The sequence below is a fragment of the Pholcus phalangioides genome, unplaced genomic scaffold (genome assembly GCF_987345545.1).
Source record: "Pholcus phalangioides strain wild (caught in Gottingen) unplaced genomic scaffold, Ppha-v1.0 ptg000027l_1, whole genome shotgun sequence".
In the NCBI taxonomy this organism is placed as follows: domain Eukaryota; kingdom Metazoa; phylum Arthropoda; class Arachnida; order Araneae; family Pholcidae; genus Pholcus; species Pholcus phalangioides.
Window position 1 is genome coordinate 10395175 of NW_028301617.1, and position 20042 is coordinate 10415216.

Below are 20042 nucleotides of genomic sequence, written 5' to 3' on the forward strand. Positions count from 1 at the left end.
GCAAATTGGCGTCATCTGATTTATCTTTGGAATAGCTAACAGAGGATATCATTGGCAGAGAGCCTGGTGTCCATACCATAAGAGGTATTGAAACCGGAGTGGCATCATTAGATTTTCCTTAATGAGATCCACCCTCAGAAATCAAACACACTGTATTCTGAATACTTCCTGAGGTATGAGCATTTGCATTATTTCATTACACAACTTTTTGCAAATGCTCCCAGTATCGTCAGATGATTTAAAAGACATTCACATCAAAATATATAATTTCTATTAAGCTAAAAGTTGTTAAGCAAGTTTGTTTTAAGGAGGTTTGATTTTGTTTGCAGGTTGAGTCACTGGTGGGTAGAAATACAAATACAGCATATATATTTATTTAATACTTGCAGGGTGATCATAAATTAACTTTGTGCCAATATATACAAGCTCCTAGCGGCCAAAAATATAAATGAATGCAAATAAAATTTGAGGTATAGGTGTTTCAGAACATGCACTCAAGAATGAGTATAGAAACAAAATCCTAGCTCTCTTGCAGTTTGCTCGGTTTGGGAAAAAAAAAAAAAAAGCAGCTCTCTTGCAGTACGGCAGAAATCACCATTTAGTTCCACGTCAAGGTTGAGTTAGGTTTTTGAAGTCAAGTCAAAGCTCTCATGGAAGCAGTTGTTTTTGTTAGTGTCAAATAGTTGTGGGGGGGAATCACCAGTTAATGTGTGCTTGCTTCTTTGAGTCCACAAATGCAGCAGTTGACCGATCATTCTCAAACATTATCTAAGTGATTCACATGTTTTGCCTTTATAATAAACTAGCTATAATACCCGGCGCTGGCGCTACTTGGGCTTTCTTCAATTACTGGCAGGATTAATAAAGTGACAAACCATTGTAAAGGCATATGCATGTGTGAAACACATTGCTAGGAAAACATGGTAACCAAGGTAAACATTCCAAAAGTGAGACTCAGAAACCATTGTTGTTGGGCATATTTTTTTGGGCATTTTCCCAGCTCTGACAAACTTTTAAAGTAGCCTGTCTTTCAAGTCGGGTCCCATTTAGTATGTATGTAAAATTTGGTGACAATAGATTTAAAACTTAAGGGATGGTATTTTTTAGCCCAAATTTGACATGTATCGAGAAAATTAAATTTCTCAGATTTAAAACTGCTTACTTGTATTAAAAACACACAGAAAACCAATTTTATATATAAACTAGCTATAATACCCGGCGCTGCCCAGGTTTTCTTCAAATTCTGGGAGGATTGAAAAAGTAACAAATCATTATAAAGGAATAAACGTAATACTGGCAGCATCAAAGATAAACCATTGTAAAGACATATGCATGTCTGAAACACATTGCTAGGGAACCACGGTAAAAACATTCCGAAAGCGATTGTTGACTCCCAGAAACCATTGTTGCCCAATGATTTTTTACCTATTTCAGGCATTTCCCCTGCTCTGAGAAGTAGCCTATCATTCAATCCAGGCACTGTTTGGTATATATGCAAAATTTGGTGATGCTTGATCTAAAATTGTAGATTTGTATAGAGAACACACGCACAAAATCAATTTTATATGTATAGATTAATAAAACAATTTTTTATTGTATTTAACTAGCCTTTACTAAACAATAGGGAATTCTTTAATTTTGACATCAACTCCTATCATGAATACAACCTGTTTATTTAGTATGTTATAGGTTTTTTTATTATACTACAAAACCAGATAAGTTATATTCAGTTGGGTTTCAAAATACTTGGTGAGATTTTATATGTGCTGTATGATCATAATCTTCCAAAGTTTTTTCTGAGAGTTTGTCTTGTCACTTTCTGGCATTTATAGTTATTGATTCTGTGGATTCAATAGTAATTTTCCTTTCTCAATGTGTTTTTACTATGGGATGAACAGAGATTTATTGGCTTAAAAAGGGGGGGAGGTATTCAAGTCTTATGTCAGCAGATTTTTAGCCATTTTTGACCCCTCTTCCCCCATTTGTCAGCAAAATTTCATCAGCTCTGCGCCCTGTTCTTCAAACAGATTGGGATCAGAGATGTATGCAGGGATGGACACAAGCCCTCTGTTCCACTCCCTCCCCCAGATGATCAAAACTTTATTTTCTATAATTAGAATATCAGAAAAAAATACCTTTTATATGTTATTATAATCACACAATTTCTGTTAATTTCAATGCTGTTTGAAGGCTGAAAACTAAAAATTTTTCTGTAAGAAATTCATTGTAACTCCTCTCCGCATCCCGAAGTATTTCGTGCCCCCTCCAAAAGTCTATCTTGCATACGCCTCTAATTTGATTGCCTTTCGAGAATAGACATAGGGATTCTGACCACTGCCATCCAATACTAACTGTAGTGAACATTGCTGTACATGCACAGGATTATAGACTGAATGCACTATATTTTAGCTTATGTTTTGAAGTTTATTAATTATTATGTCAAGTTAAGCAATAATTAATAAAGTGACATAGATTGCCATTTCTAATTGGTTCGAAGTACCAAGCATTGAGCTCTCATCTTCTCATCATGGTTTCTCTAAATACCAGAGATGTTGGTTGATCAGTCAATGGCAAGATGGTTGCTTGAAAACAACCATTTGAGTAATTTTATAATTATAAGTAATCTTGTTCTATTTAGCTATCAATGCAATTAGTGGATTTTTTTTTTTTAAATATGTGCGTGATCAGCACATATTCCCAAGAGATCTTCACGATCTGTCCAGGGAACTTGTTAGTGTTTGTTAGTAGACATCCATGCCCGAACCGGGATTCGAACCCAGACCTGCACAATCAGAAGCTAGCTCCCTAACCACTGGACTGCCAGGCGGCAAGATGGAATTATTTTGGTTGTGTCCTGGTCTTGGCTAACCAACGATTACCAATTTTTTTTCCCCCGACTGCAAGATGGGCCCACATCACTCATGATCAAGTATGTCAGGAAAATGATAAATACACCAAACGTTTGCTTTTAAAAAAATCCACCTACACACAACCAGTTGCTGTTACAGCTTTCCATTATACAAGAAAATGGTTTTCACGAGTGGTAGCTTCTCTGCTTGTCCCATAAATCATCGTAGCTTGTTTTCTCGTCCACATCATACAGGAGCATAGACAGTACATAGAAAACGGTGGGGGGGGGATGATTCACTATTTATACAAAAAATATATCATTAGCATAGGTGAGAAGGGCAAAAGTAGATGGCTGAAAAAGTTTAAGAACCCCTGACATAATGTATGGTATTATTATGTTACAAATCTATATACAGTAGATAAAATTGATTTCTTGTGGTTGTGTGTGTCTGTCTGTGGGTATGTTCTATACACAAATCTACAATTTTGCATCAATCACTGCCAAATTTTGCATATATACTAAACAGGACAGGATCAAACGGTCATGGTCGCTTACTTTAAAATTTCGTCAGTGCTGGGCAAATGCTCGAAATGGGTGGGAAAACTTCAGGCAACAGTGGTTTCTTTGCCTCAACAATGATTTTTTGAATATTTACTTAGGCTACCGTGGTTCCCAAACAATGCATTTCAGACATGGCTACTACTTTTTTATGGTCTTTTGTTTTTTCCCTCATATTTTTCCCACTCTAACCAGTCACCATCAAAATTTCCAGAATATGAGAACTCAAGTTGCCTCTTAGCAAGGCAGATGCTATTTTAACCATGGCCCAGCTTGCTCCAGGATATGAAAAAGATAATCTGTCTCTGGAAGAACAAACTGTGACATCCATTTTATTCTCAATACCATTGTTCGCTCACTGAAAACTAATTCTGTGTACCGAAGTGGGGAACAACACTCAATGCTGGTTCCTATAGCGAAATCGCCTAAAATAAACACTCCCGAAAGGGAAAATAAATGTTCTGAGGGTAAGGGCTATGGAAGCTTTCATAAATTTAGCTGCCAATAAATGTGACAGAAGACAAGGTTTTCGGCCAAAGAAAACCTCACCATGCTCAAAGCAATAAAACTGACAAGAAATTAGAATGATTCATTATAACTGAAAATAGATTGATCGTTTTTTGTTTTTTCCTGTTTTTGATTTTTTTTTTACAGATTTTGTTATAGTTGGGAAAAATATTATGGTGGTGGCCCCCCCCCCCCCTTAGTTTTTTGTCAGTACAATGGCTTGTAAAAATTGTGAAAAGTGGGATTACCAAGGCTGCACACGCAGGTGTCCTCCTTTCTCAGTTTTTGAATCTGGCAACCCTATATTATAGCTAATGCATGGTAATATAGTTTGAACAAAAATTTTAGTTTCGGTAACAGGATTCATCTAGTTTTCGTTTTCTTATATTACATTTGGAGATCCCTTGGCTATTTTATTTAAAAGTGTTGTATCATCCTTTTTGACGAATCAGAGTAAAATGTGTGTGTGAATAATTTTATTATAAGATTATGTTATTCGTAACTTTTCCTTTTTCCAGATGGAGATAACTCTACAGTTGTAGCTGGGGCTGTCGTATCTGTAGTTGTTGTGATACTGATAATAATAGTGCTTGTCGTCATGAAAAAAAGGGAGTGCTTGCCATTCGGGAAGAAAACGAAAAACCATGATGACTCCATGTCTATTCCAGAGAGCTCTATAATTACTAGGTATTTACGAATCCTTTTCATGTGTCATATTTTTTGTTCATACATTTTCACACAGATTACTGAATGTATTTTAAACCATTTAATGTGACAGAAGGGCGGGGGGTACAACAGAAAAGCTGGATAGGCTGAAGTTTGATGAATACAGTCTTCCCTACCCCTCCCATACCATAAAGATATATTTTCTATACCAAAAACCTGCTTTTATTCATATTTTCTGACCTCAGATTACAGGCGAGTACTTAATAAATGTTTGTTATGCATTTCTGAACTGAAGTCCAAGAGTAAAAATATTGCTCATATTTCAAGATGAACTTTATAATGTCCAACTTGATTGCAGAAAACATGTAGTCATATACACTGCATAGCAGTGTTTTTCAACTGACACCAATGGATTCATGGGATCATTTTCATTTACTATTATTGCATTTAGTGTTGTAAAAAATTGTAGTTTATTATTTAAATCTTTTATAATATGCAAATTATAATAAATAACATGTTTTGGATTTCATGGAGAGGCAGCGTGGAAATTGGCCTTCGCTACTGGTGCAACCATTTGATGCACTCTCAGATTCCAATTTTTTTATCCTTCAGGTCACTTGGCAGCAAAAGGAACTGACCCAAAGTCAATGCTTCACAAGACATTTATTCAATACTCAAAATTTTACATTTACAAATCTTTTAATATAACACTTTGCTAATGTTAATGAAAATTTTAGTATAACACTAAAATAATTAAATATGTCACAGAAAACAAATTCACATATCAGCTACTGCACTTATCTGTTAGTGGGTCCGGAGTTTCGACACATATCTAGTTTTGAGTTCATCCATTATCCTCGTGATTTTTCAATATCCAAACTTCCAATGGCTGTCTTCTGTGGAAGGAGTGTCCAAGCTGATAGAATCCAGTAGGCGAGACTGTCCTGAATTCCTTTATAACAAAATTTTGTTGTAACGAAGTGATTTCTCTGGTCTCTTGGAGTTTATAATGGGATTCGACTGTATTGTTATTCGTTAATGTATTATTATTTTTTAACTTGTTTGGATATTTGAGTCTACTTTACTGTACCTACATGATACTCGAAAATCTAAAGGAAGCCAATAGAAATTTGACTTTATTTTCTCAGCCTGTAATACATTGGGAAAAATATTTTCTGGTGTATCAGGCTGATATATATGTGTATAAACCTGGGAGGGGGAACAGGTAAGAAAATATCTCTCCATACTAGGGGTGCACAACCTTTCAGTCTATGTTTTCTGCCTCTGTTTTCTCTGTATACTGGTAGCATTAAAGAAGTAACAAATAATTTTAAAGACGTATGCATGTCTAAAACGCATTGTTAGGGAACCATGATAACCGAAATCATTGTTGTAGCCCAAGAACTATTATTTCCAGATGTTATTTGCCCTGCTCTGACAAATTTTTAAAGGAGCCTACCATTCAAGTCATGCGAAATTTGACGAAGATCAATCTAAAATTGTAGATTTGTGGAGAGAACATCTAAAATTGTAGATTTGTGGAGAGAACATCTAAAATTGTAGATTTGTGGAGAGAACATCTAAAATTGTAGATTTGTGGAGAGAACATACACACACACACACACACACACACACAGCAAGACAGAAAATCAATTTTATATATATAGATGATTAAATGACATTTATTATCATTCAATTCACAGTCGTCCAGTCAAACTGAAAAATTTTGCTGAACACTATCGCTACATGTCAGCAGATTCGGATTTCCGATTTTCTGAAGAATTTGAGATGCTACATGATGTAGGAAGAGACAAGCCATGTTGCGTGGCAGAGTTACCAGTGAATCGTCCCAAGAACAGGTTTGGAAACATTTTCCCATACGATCATTCCAGGGTGAAGCTGATGCCATCAGATGACGAAGATGGTTCTGACTATATCAATGCAAACTATATACCAGTGAGTGTTTTTGTTTGTACATGCTTTTCAATTTTTAATTTGGAGTGGTACTAGATCTTGAGATGTCATCGAATATTTACATGTGTTGAATTGTCATTTATTAACGTTATTTCTTGAATATATGTATGTTATGGTTGATTTACAGAAAATTTGGAAAATTCTCTGATAACAATTCACAGCTAAATTATTCAACGATAGGAAAATTCATTGACAAGCAATTCAATAGTTTGTCACCAATGAGTGAGTGACCAAGTGATTGAGCAAATGTGTGAGTGAGTGACCAAGTACTGATCAAGTAACTTCATGAGTGACCTAGTGTGAGTAATTACATATTTACATGTGGGGCATTTACATTACAATTACATATTTCATGAGGGACCAAATGCGTGGGTGAGTTACTAAGTGATTGACTCACTCAATCATTGGCTAACCTGCTCGCTCACCTACTTACTCACTCATTTGCTCACTTACTCACCTGCTCACTCACTTTTTCTGTGAATTTTCCTTTCCACAACATAACGTTTTGGGTATAGCAGTGAATTATTGGCGATGAATTTTTTTGCACGTTGTTATGGTCCAATTCTGAAGTCCTAACATTTTTATGAAATGATTGGCTACTTTACACGTTTCCCAGACTTTAGTATCTTTGCATGGTAGCTAGCATCTATACTTCAGACATTGATTGCAACACACCTGCATATGTCCAAGAAAATGTTGAATACTGAAATGAACCACTCATATTCAGTTCTTTTTTTCTTTCTAAATCTGTGCAAGGAATCTAACATATTCAGCTATCTTAAGCACTCATATTTCCCTCTTCATATATTGTTTAGGGTTACAACTCTCCAAGAGAGTTCATCGCTACTCAAGGACCCCTCCGCTGCACAAGGGATGATTTTTGGAGGATGATCTGGGAGCAGAACTGTAGAGCAATCGTGATGCTGACTCAGTGTGTGGAGAAAGGTCGTGAAAAATGTGACCACTACTGGCCTTACGAGACACCGTCTGAGTGTTATGGCGATGTACAGGTCACAGTTCTGAATGAATCTCGATACTCAAAATGGACCATTTCTGAATTTGAAGTATCTAAAGTGAGTAGTAAAATCCTTATGACTATTAACCCAATCAGCTCATATGACGTGACATTCACATCATTTCGTGTCATCTATATTGGAAGTTTCTTGGAAGTTTTTTTCGTGTCATCTATATTCGTGAAGATATACAACATTGTACACAATGCATGTTGTTCTCGTCAACAAAATTAAAAGCCCAATTACAAAAAGACCTGAATGTCACATCACACGAGTTGATTAGGTAAAATCTGAGTGCGGTCTTTACACATCAGTTATTTAAATTAGACTTGATTGTGGATAAAAAATTACTATTGACGATTTGACTTTTATATTACACGCAGAAATATTTTTATTGATGTATTTTCATATAGTCACAGATGTAAGCTCATAGCATTATGTACTTTTCATACATTACAGGATGATCAGTCAAGAATAGTCTTCCATTTTCATTTCACGACATGGCCAGATTTTGGTGTCCCAGAACCATCACAAGTCCTTGTAAAGTTTGTTCGCACATTCCGAGACAGAGTTCCACCGAACACTAAACCTATTGTTGTTCACTGCAGGTAAATTGTGCTTATCCATTAGTAGAGCCCAGAAGTTTAGGCACTACAAAGGCATTTATAGTTAGTGGAAGAAAACTAAAATAACTAAAAGCTGTGATATATTAAGAGTCTGCAAATTGGCTTAAAAAAATTGGTTGCACTTACTCAGTCTACTGTTTCAATTGTGTCACAGTTATAGTACATTAATATTATCCAAGTTGAATCAATTTTGTGCTAAAAATAAAATGTTACTAGTCCCTCAGGATAAGGTCAATTTCAAGGCCACTATTACCAGCAGCCCGTAGAGAAAATTATCTTGAGACTCCAAGTTAAGAATAATTCTTGTTTATTAGTTGCATTATTTGGAACATTAATGACCATTTTTATAGTTGAAACACAGCTATAAAAGAAAACACACACACACACACAGCTAACACAGCTGTTTTATTGTTGTAAAAAAAAATTCAATTTTTTGTTAATATTATCACGTGAGGGGGGGGGGACGCCTTCAGGCTTAGGGCCCTATATGGCTGCACCTGCCACATATCGCTGAGGACGCTCTGATCAAGTTAATTGAATAACAAATATGTATGTGAAATAACTAGCCATGGTTGTTTCTTTGCAGCGTATTAAAATTTTACAATGTTGTAAATTTTGCACTAAAAGGGAACAAAATCAAAACAACATGGAGGTCCCAGAGGAGCTGCATTTGCCTGAAACAAAAGTATTCATATCTGACACCATTTGACCGAAGCTAAGTTTTTGCATGGCAACACTAATTTTTCTATATCTCAGGCACTTACACCCTTTTTTACGTCTAAATAGAGTTGTATAAAAGCTGGGGAGGGGACCTTCTGATAGTAGTTAACACTAGAACTGTGGAGTGGGTCAATTTGACCCAAATTGAACTTCGTTTTCATTTATCTCGGAAACTTGGACGCAGATGTTAAAAAAATTTCATGACTTTTCATGATATCATATGAATATTAATTCACAAAAATTTTATTATCTTCACATTTCTTGTTTCAGAGCTATAAGCACTTATACCTAGAACCACGGTTTGTGCCATTTTGACCCAATGTACTATTCTATGGGAAAAAGGGGGTGTAGAATTTTCTTGGAAATGGTTACCTTTTCTAAAAAGTATTTGTAAATGAAGATGGTGAAGAATAAAAGGCCTTCCAAGGTCAGCCAATTCATTGTCAAAGCAGATTATCTTTTTTTCAATGGAGGAATTGGGAAGTAGAGCTTAATATTTTTTTTTCTTTGTAAACATGAATACCTGGAATTCTGACAGGACTCAATAAAGATTTTGGGAGAGTAAAAGCTTAATTCTTTAAAAAAAAAAAAAACGTTTAGTGTGTGTGTTGAATTTTCTGTAGGCAAACAATGTCACAGAAAAACAATAAAATTCTGGTTTGCACCAAATACTGTTTCAACAGATTACCAAACCCTGGGAAGGATCAGAGTCCAATGAATCTCTCTCTTTCAGAGCATATAGTGATGCAACTGATCAAGCCATTTGAGAACAAGGGCAGAAATGCTTCAACTGACACCTTTTTTCACTACACTGGCTCAAATGCTAAAAGCCAAAAAATTCAAGCTTAGTAGAGATGGTGAAACGAAATCGAAGAGTAATATTATCTGATGCAATAAAGATTGTGAAACTACAGTTGTATGGAACAATGATGCCACAATGACAATTTATCAAGGAAAGAACGATATAAGTTTTTCATTACTCAACATGCTTCAACTGGCAATCGATATTGGCAGTAGTAACCCCAAAAAGCTTCCACACACACAAACTATTTCACATTACAATTCAAAAAAATGTAGCAATCAAATGCCCAGAAAATATTCAGTGAAGGTGGCATCACAGACGTTTTCTATAACATCCTGGATCTCACTATAAAAATATTCTTGTATTTTGTATAGAGCAGTACAGGCCAGAACTATTTTTCAAAAGCAGTTCCTCTAAAATTTTATTGAAGAGCTGCGTTCATCATACGTGCTGCCCTTGCGCAAAAGTAAGCGTTCGTGTGCTCTTGATCATGTAACTGTTCAAGAGCGATTAAAATAATAATAGTAATAAATAAAAATAAACGAGTCTGATATTTATGTCAGGTAACAAAAATGTGGAAACAAAACTTAATTTTTGCATGGAATGTGCAACTTCAACATGCGAAGAATAATGAAAAAAAATATATTGCTCTCTCTCACACACACACAACTGCTCATCATAAATTCTACTCATCAGTAAGAAATCAATACTTATTTGACAGAATCATATTATAGACTTTTTTCATACTCAATTTGACACGCTTATTTGTCATATTATGGGATTACTGAAAAGTTTTCGACTGAATGGAGTAAATAATGTATACTGAATCTTATTTTTACTGAATTACATCATTTTTAGCTAATTTTAAAGCCCATTTTATATTCATAATCAAATATAGTTTTCCATTATAAATACGCAATTAAACAACATTGAATAAGAGTAAGGAAAAACTCAGGAACAGAAAATAAAATCCTGTTTTTTCGTTATGAAACAGCGTTTTTTCACAGTTTGGGTCAGTTTGACCCAGTCCGCGGTTCTAGGTATACCGAAAGTGCCGCGGTTCTAGTGTTAATGCTGCACTAAGAGTTGGAGATTCTGAAAACAGCAAGTCTTTTGAAATTCTCAATGCTCAAAACATTCAAGCTCTGAGAATATGGCCTCTAAAATTTACGAAGAAACTTGAAGAAAATTTTAAAATAGGCATTTGTGGCAGGAAAAACTCAGGCGTTTTTACAAAAAAAAGTTGTAAAATAGGCAATGAAAGGCATTAATGGTATTTGGCCTGAAAAATTCTGGGCTCTATCGATTGGCATTTAAGAATATGTACAATATTCTAACAACATATACAGTGTTGACAGATTAAAAAAAAAATCAACTAATTGATATATAGGGGTGCAGTTTGAGTCCTTGGATTTGTTTCAAACCTTTTCTGAGCTTTCTAATATTGTGAGATCTCTGTTATCGACTACGACGTGCTGTATGAAAGTGCAAATAGTTTTCTCACATGATGTTTTGCAGGATTTTTTTGCGTATGGTGGTGGGCACGTCAAACATTTGTGGTGTTTTTATATGAAAATGAAGTGAAAACAAATGCTTGCTGCATAATGTAGATGCATTTCATGTATTTAATTACTGTTGTGTTACCTTCTGATAAGAATTTTAATTTTTTTTTGTTTAAAAGAATTACTCTTTCACAAATCGAAGTGCAAACCACATCCCTGTATGTCTGATGTTTTTTTAATTTGTCCAAATTTATGGGACTGTCTATATAACGATATTCAAGGGACCAGTGAAATATTTTACGCTATAAAAAGTACATGAGGACTATATAAAGAAATATAGTTACATAGGTTTTGTACGCTGATTCTAATATCAGCGTTTAGTAACGTTAATTACTAAATGAACTTGCTGATTTCCATGTTCATAGATATGAAATCAGGCTTTACGTCCTCTTTGTTTTGTTTTTTTTCCAGTGCTGGTGTTGGCAGGTCGGGCACTTTCATTGCCTTGGATCACGTTCTTCATAAAATAGAGAAAAGCGATAGTGTGGATATCTACTCCATTGTCTATGAGATGAGGAAAGAGCGGATATCTATGGTCCAAACAGAGGTTTGTTTCTTTTGCAAATGTTATAAGTTCATTTTAGTGTATCGTCATACAGTTAATGCTACAAGAGGTGTTGACAAAATATCTCGCCTCTTTAAAAGCCACTTATTTTGGCATTGTACACAAGCCCAGATATTTTGTGAAGTCTATTTCTCAATGAAACACTCTTACCTTTAGCCTACCCCTCAGTTTTCACCTGTTGAAAATCTGAAGAAAGCTCACTTAAAACAGAAATGACATTTTGAAGGGAGTTTAATGGCTCTACTGTGCTTTTTAAAGGGTCAATTATGTTTATTATATAAGTTTCATTTTACATGCTCTAACACAGTGTTCTTCAACTGTTGGTCCTGGTCAAGTTCATGTAGCTGCTGCATAATTTTAGATTTCAGAAATAAAATGCAGTCTTTACATACTGTTTATGTATTTTTTGTAGGTTCCCAAATTGTTTCTTCTTATTTTTATATTTTTACTGTCCTCTGCAAACTACTTCTCCCATTGCCTTCGGTCCAAGAAAATTTTCAACTATTTTTTCTGGTCCACAATTGCAGAAACATTAAAGGGCATTGCTCTAACACATTTTTTGAATGCCAAAGAATCTTAATTTCTTTGTTTTTGTACCATATTCATGTCATATTTTTCTTCCACTTTTTTCTTTAGCAACAATACATTTGCATTCACCAGTGCCTGATGTGTGTTCTGGAAGGAAAGGAAGAGCTGTTAGACATGAGGCCTGAAGTTCATGACAATCAGGGATATGAAGGTAACTATGCTATGTTGACTGTTGGGAACCTCCATTTTCTCTGCATCCTGACGCTCACTAGTTATTGCACCGGTCTAAATTTATGGATTTAATTTTACAACAATGACCGAAACCTATGGCTATTAAGGAAATTAATGAGGATCTCATAGCAATTCCTTCTCACAAGTTTTCTTATACAAATTCACAATTTTTTTTTCTTTGAACAAAAAATAACAATACATATCAGTTAATTAAAATGAAACATTTGACCGAGTAGCCAAGAAGTGTCATTGCAGAGTTTCATGGTTTTTTTTTCAAATTTATATATACATAAAATAGCATGTCCTGACTGACTGATCATCGCTAAGCCGAAACCACTAAAGCTATAAATATGAAATTTGATCAATAGTTTTATTTGATTACTAGCTATGATACCTGGCGTTGCCTGGATTTTCTTCAGTTGCTGCGAGAATCGAAAAAGTGGCAAAACCATTATAAAGGAATAAACTATTATAAGTAATGCCTGCAGCATTAAAGTAGTAACAAACTATTGTAAATGCATATACATGTCTAAAACACATTGCTAGAGAACCACAATAACCAAAGTAAACATTTCGAAAGTGATTGTCAAGGCCCAAAAACCATTGTTGCCTGGCAGTGTTTTGCCCATTTCGAGCATTTGCCTTGCTGTGACAAACTTTTAAAGTAGCCTATCGTTCAAGTCAGGTCCTGTTTGGTACATATACAAAATTTGGCGATGATCGATCTAAAATTGTAGATTTATGTACAGGACAGACACACACAGAGAAAATCAATTTTATATACAGTAAAACCTCATTAAGTCGTCACCCTAATAAGTCATTGTTTTTCTTCAGGCCTGTCCAGCTTTCATAAATGACAATGTTAATATACCCTCGTTTACTCTTCATAAATTTTGGTTAACTCGTCACTATGAAAAAGTTTGAGAGAGTGGAACAGATAAATTTTATGGTTCCTTTTAAAAAAAAGTGCTTGTTAACAACATTGCCATATGCTTAAAAATTACCATAAAAACGTTATGTACTAAAAGAAAATAGTTCAAGTAACGAAAGTTAGCTGGGGAAGCAGACTAAAACTTTTCACACATTAGGGGAATGTTCGAGCTAGACCTGATTTTTGCATAGGCCTCACTAATTTAAACACAATATCTTTGTTGAAAAACCAGACATTTTTCCAAAGTTGAGGCCGCCTAATGTGTGCTTTTCCCTACTCAAGGCCTCCACAAGCGAAAAAAGGGATTAATCTAAATTAAAAATTACTACTGTAAATCAAAGTGTACCAGTTTATTTTACTGTAAGTTATGTAATAAAAGCTCAAAAAAGGTAAACATTTCTATTTTTTTCTTTTGCAATCCGTAAGTTTTATTAATACTGTAAGTTTTATTAATACTGTAATTTTTATTAATACTGTAATTTTAATTCATATTTTAATAAATGTTACATTACTTTAAATTTATACGATTTTCACAGTATTGGACATTGAAACTGACGGCACTCCTCTTAAGCCGTCATAATTTTTCGATAACATGAGGTGACGACTTATCAAGGTTTCGCTGTATATAGATGTAGCTAATAAAGGACTTTTTTAAATTAAACTCCTAAAGGAGGCTGTAAGGTGGAATTTTCAGGTTACAAAATTCATGCAAGTAAAACTGCGGGTAATAGCTAGTAATTTATAATTTTATTACTTTAATCAATATACAATATACAGTCGAATCCCGTTTTAACGAATACCGTTATAGCGAAAATCTCATTTTAATGAACACTTTTCTAATCCCCCAAATAAGTTTACATAGGAACAATGCTAAGTAACCTGGAATTCCTTTATAACGAAATTTTGTTGTAACGAAGTGATTCTTCCAGTCTCTTGGTGTTTGTTATAACAGGATTCGACTGTATTTCGAAGCTAAGCTGGCTTATAGTGCAGAGGAGTGCTGTTTATGAGGGTCGATGTGTGACTGACTTCCCCCATCTCATTGGATTGTTTATCAGCAAGCTGGAGTATGTTTGATGCTTGCAGGGATGACTTTCCTTCTTTTTTGTTTTGTCTTCTAACGAGTCATCTCTTTTAACTCTGAAGGAGGGTGGGATGTTTGTAACCACAGATGCTGCAGCCCTTTGGACATGCATTCAATTACTGTATGAGAGTTATTTAGACAATTGAAACAAAGGTGTTTTTTTTTTCGCTATATTTTGCCTCTCATTAATGCTTAGCTTATGAAACTCAGAACAATTGTAGATAGAGTGTTCTATTTTGCATACAGGACACGATTTCCCATAGTTAGAGGATTTTACAGCAAATGTCCTCTATTTATTTATAGGTGAATTGTGAGGCTCATGGGCGGGAATGGTTCGCGTGATCCCTTCCAAAAATTGACATCTGCTTTCCAAAAACGAAATCAAACTGTCCCATCTAGAAATTTCTGTAGATGCTAGAGTCATTTCAAATTGTTTTGTTGTTTCTCTGTCCAGTTTTCTGGGAATTAAATAGGATAATATTACTTCACTCAGAGCATCTGTTTTAAGATTTGCAATGTTTAATGCTCTCAGGTGCTTTAAGAACATTGTCTAGCGAGGCTCTCAAATCTTTAGCCAGCTCTTGGGCGATTGAAATTAATGCATTGATATGCATATCAACAATTAAACGCTTATTTTCAAACCGTTTCTCTAGTGCAGAGAATAACGAATCAAAGGTGTCTTCAGTGCTTTGAACTTGTCTAGCTTCACCTTTTAACGCAGCTTGTAAATAAGTTTTTGTATATCAGAAAGGTTATTATTTTCAGTGATCAGAGAATTAAACTGATTTTTGAACAAAGTCCACTTTTCATATTTACTGCTGAATTTTGGCAGTCCCAATAAAATATGATTAATAATAATAAAAGAGTTATAATTGTACAAAGCCATATTATTCTTCTTTGGAATGATACCAAACATGTAGGAGATTGTGAAATAATATAATGGATTAAAAAATTAAGATATGCAGTTGGCCACAGCGACCTACTGAGTACATATGAGGGCGGCATATGGTAATTTAATTGTGCATACTTGGTTCATGGCCTCTGAGATGTCAAATATTAATTTTGTTTCAATGTAATCATAGAAAAATGCTATTACTCGTCCATTTTCTCATTTCAGATGATGAGGGAATTGCAGAGTCTGAAATATGACAATGACAGCTTTAAAGTGCTGTTGCTTTTCTTTTGCCTCTGGTCTCATTCGTCAGCTCCCACTATCAGAAACAATCATTAGTGTGCTCGAGGGTGGATTTATTAGACATTTTTTTCGTTGTGTGTATGTGTGATGTCGTTTGTATCTGTAATTAACTTTGTGACAATTTTCTATTTAAGCATTTTGTATTCGAGTCAAATATCAAAACCCCGTCCCAATGTTAGCAGAATAGAAAAAGAAAAACTGTGATAGACTTTCAAAATCTCCAACAGTCAGAAATAAAGATTCAAGTGCCAAAATATTTTGACTGCTTTAGACAATCAAATGTTGTCGATTAGAATTAGATGTATTTTGGTAGCATGATGTTTATTTTCTGAATTGGCTGTACATGTATTATAACATTTTAATGTCAGACATTTACATCAGCTGACTACATGAGAGTGTAGAAAAAATATTGGATGATATTTCATGTGATTTATGACATACTTTTATTTGTATCGTAAACTAGTGGTATGCAGGAAGCATTTATGCACATCCCACATTTTTAACAATTCACAAAATATATATTTGTGTCCCAATTACAATCCACAATTCTCAAAAACATTTTGTGTCCACATAAAATCTGTAAAACACAGTAAAACTCATTTTTATGTTTCAATTATTACAGACGATGCACAAAATAGATTTTTGTGTCCATGTACAATCAACAATGTTCCAAAAGCACTTATGCATGTGTTCTGTGCATTGACAAATCATAACATCAAAAATCCACAACAAAAAATAATTTTACAATGCACAAAATACATTTTTGTGTCCATGTGCAATCAAAAATGCACAGAAAGCACTTATGCATGTATCCTGTATACTGACAATTCATAACATCCAAAGTCCACATAAAAATAAATTAAATGAATAAAAATTTTGCATCCCATTTACAACTGACAATCACAAAACCCATATTTTAACATGTCCTGGCATCAAACTGTAAATACAGTTTGAAGATGAAAAGTGATCATGACATTTACATGAATTTATTAACAACTTTTGCAGCATGATCCTATTGATGTGAAGTGCTTCCCACATTTCTTTAACTGGTGTTGTATATATAGTATTCTTACAGAACCTGTATTTATATTTACTTGAATACAAGGTTTGTAGAGCTAAAAAAAGTGCCAAAAAAATGCAAATTTTAATGCTCAATTCAGAAAAGCTTCCCCTCTCTATAGCTTTTGCACATATTTTGTACATTGTGAATTTTCTTTGTAACATGTGTTGTTGCAAATTCCTCTTGCACTATTCCGAAACGTTTGGCAGCAGCTTATATATTTTTTAAGTTCCCTCATGATATATATATATATCTTTCTGATTATTGTCAGATGAAACATTTTTTATAATGTTTACTAAATCTTTTTTACTTTAAAATGAGTGCTAAAATCTGGTTTATCTAGCAGTATAAGATAAGATCTCTTATAAGTTACTGTATCTATTCGAGAATCAACTTTTGATTGTATGTGCAGGTAATTTTATCCCTTGTGTGTATGAGATGATTCTTTGCTACTGAAATTATAAAGTGGAAAAATTTCAATAGAAATGTATTTGTTCCATACAATCTGTTTGTAAAATCCAACCTGGCTACTAAATCGTCGAATCAATATCTGTGATTGTTTGCTGGTCTAGGTCTGAATCCAGAAAAGGTATAGATAGCACTGTATAATCATTTTTAATCTGCTTTGTGTTGTAGTCTTCATTCCTGTAAGCTTATTAAGGCTAAGTATCTGTTGCAAATTAGGCTTTGTTCTTTTGAAAAAGTCAACAGAAAGGTGCAAGCAAACTTGCATCATGCTAATTATTGCAATCTCAAAAGCTCAAGCATCTACCACTTTAACCTCCGAAAGAAAATTAACCTCTAAATTGGGTTATGTCGAAAAAAAATTCATAACCCAGTTAGACAGAAAAGTTTGTCTTCTAATAATGGGTTGAAGAAGCAGCACTCCACAGGTTTCCAAAAGTGTCCGTTATTTTAGGTTCCGTTGTATTGCATTTAAGAATTGCAATATCACGTAATCCACCTGTTTGCCTTCGCATATTATGCCATACATAACTTTGTTGTTACATCTACTTTGGAAAGAAATTACTTCATTTACATATCCTTCCAAGAAAAATGGTCACATAGATGAATTTGTCTGTGAATTTTTTGGATATGAGAGAAGCTTTGTTGTTACTGTTATTTAACTTGTTCATGAGCTTGATCCAGGTACAGTCTGAGGCTGTCGATATCGGTGCTTCTGTAGATTGTGAAGTGAGATCTGATATTACATTTCATAGCTACCTATGTGTTTTAACATGTCTGTCCTATAACATATCTTCCATCTATCGATCGGCACGCATCAAGTTCTCATTTATCTTATACGTGTACTTTATATTTTTTACTTTTTTTATATTGATTGCATGTGGAGCTTTGGTATCTCATATTTGTTCCAAGATTTGTAATTTTTATACATTTTGTACTTGAAAGTCTGTATCTTTTTCTTTCTTGCCTTTTTCGACAACCTCTTTACATGTTTTTGAAAACCTAATTTGTACCCATCAGTTCATGCTTAAGTCTTCTGCCAATACATGTTTGAAACATGAACGTGTCAATAATAAAATGTGTTTGTTTGGATGTTGGAAAAATTGTCAGTCTCAGAGTTTGTGTAATTTTTCTAAGATGTTTCGATGTATTATCAGCCGGGATAGGATTTTTATGCTCTAAAAAATTTTGAAACATGCTCTATAAAAAATTAATTTATGTCGTTAAAGAACTGCAAATATGTCCTAAAAATTTTTTCTTTCGCATCTTAGATAGCATTAGTTTTAGCAAAATAATATGGTAATGAGAAGTGTTGATGCAGTCTAGACTATTTTAAACCATTGCTTATTATATGAGCAAAAATTCTTCACTTTACTAACTACTAGGAGTATCAGAGAATCAATAGCATACACTGGTGTAAGAAATTAAGAGAATTTGCAGACTTGGTCGATTATCTCTAGAACTGTACCGATTTTATTGAAGTTTGATATGTACATACATTGATACAATACAAAACAAATAACCATTCAATAATTGTGTAAAATACACACGCGCATGATCCTGCGTAACACTCGTTGGAGTCGGAAAGTATGAAACAGCGGTTGCAGAATAAACCAAAAAATGGGTTAATAGGGGGGTATGGCCCCCTCTTACAGATATACAAATGTCTCGCAGCGTGATTTCATACTTGAAATAAGGCAGTTTATCATTTCCTGTGGCAATTGGTCCCACTCGTTCAGCAACGCTGTTTCCATTCCCTGGATGGTTCCCGGAGGGGGCTTGCGAGTTGCAATTGCCCTTCCCAGAGCGTCCCAGACATGCTCTATAGGGTTAAGGTCTGGAGATCTGGCTGGCCAATCCATCCGGTGAATATCCTCACTCTCTAGAAAATCGTTGAGCAGAAGAGCTCTATGTGGCCTCGCGTTATCGTCCATTAAAATGAACTCGGGGCCAACTGCACCCCTGAAAAGGCGAACATAGGGCTCTAAGACCTCATCCCTATACCTCACACCAGTCACAGTGCCTCTTTCAAAGACATGGAGAGGTGTGCGGCCATCCAACATGATGTTGGATGGCCGTCATCCTGCCCAGACCATTAAACCTCCTCCGCCATAATGGTCGATTTCGCGGACATTGGAGGGTAGGTAGCGGGTCCCTGGTTCTCTCCATATGAACGTACGGCGAGAATCGGTGCTTAGGCTGAACCGGGACCCATCAGTGAAGAGAACGGTCGCCCATTGATCCATACTCCAATCTCTATGCACCATGATAAACGGATTCTCCTGTCCGTAGAAGTGAGCGGGATGCAAACAGCAGGTCTTCTAGCAAACAACCCTCTCTCATGAAGTCTTTTGGAAACAGTCATCCTTGATACACGGGTTCCTGTGGCTGCATACAAGTCGTGAGAAGCTGTAGCACTCCTGTCCCGCCTCGCTATAATCGACAAATGGCGATCTTCTCTGGCCGTCGTGGCTCTTGGACGACCTTGCCCAGGCTTTCTCTCGATGGATCCGGTATCCTGGAACTGTTTCCATAAGTTACACACTACGCTGGGCGTTAAATTGAACTCTCTACAAATCTGGACTTGAGATTGGCCTGCTTCTAGCCTCCCCCACAATTCGCCGCCACATTCCATCATCTAAACGTTGGTGGTTACTCATTTTTACTGTTACAATTTGGAATTAACCGATTGCTGCAAAATAAC

At 35.1% G+C, this 20042-nt stretch overlaps 1 protein-coding gene across 1 annotated transcript in view; it reads left to right on the forward strand.

Annotated features, from left to right (window-relative positions):
• The window catches only part of LOC149068383 (tyrosine-protein phosphatase 10D-like), an 80633-nt gene extending 62192 nt beyond the window's left edge, over positions 1 to 18441 (forward strand). Inside the window, exons 21-27 of the mRNA XM_089251873.1 lie at positions 4435 to 4603; positions 6286 to 6538; positions 7372 to 7629; positions 8029 to 8177; positions 11691 to 11826; positions 12481 to 12583; positions 15736 to 18441. Coding sequence (XP_089107999.1) covers positions 4435 to 4603; positions 6286 to 6538; positions 7372 to 7629; positions 8029 to 8177; positions 11691 to 11826; positions 12481 to 12583; positions 15736 to 15767 — 1100 coding nt within the window. The 3' untranslated portion in view covers positions 15768 to 18441. The remainder of the gene's footprint in view (positions 1 to 4434; positions 4604 to 6285; positions 6539 to 7371; positions 7630 to 8028; positions 8178 to 11690; positions 11827 to 12480; positions 12584 to 15735) is intronic.
• Positions 18442 to 20042: the final 1601 nt, after the last annotated feature.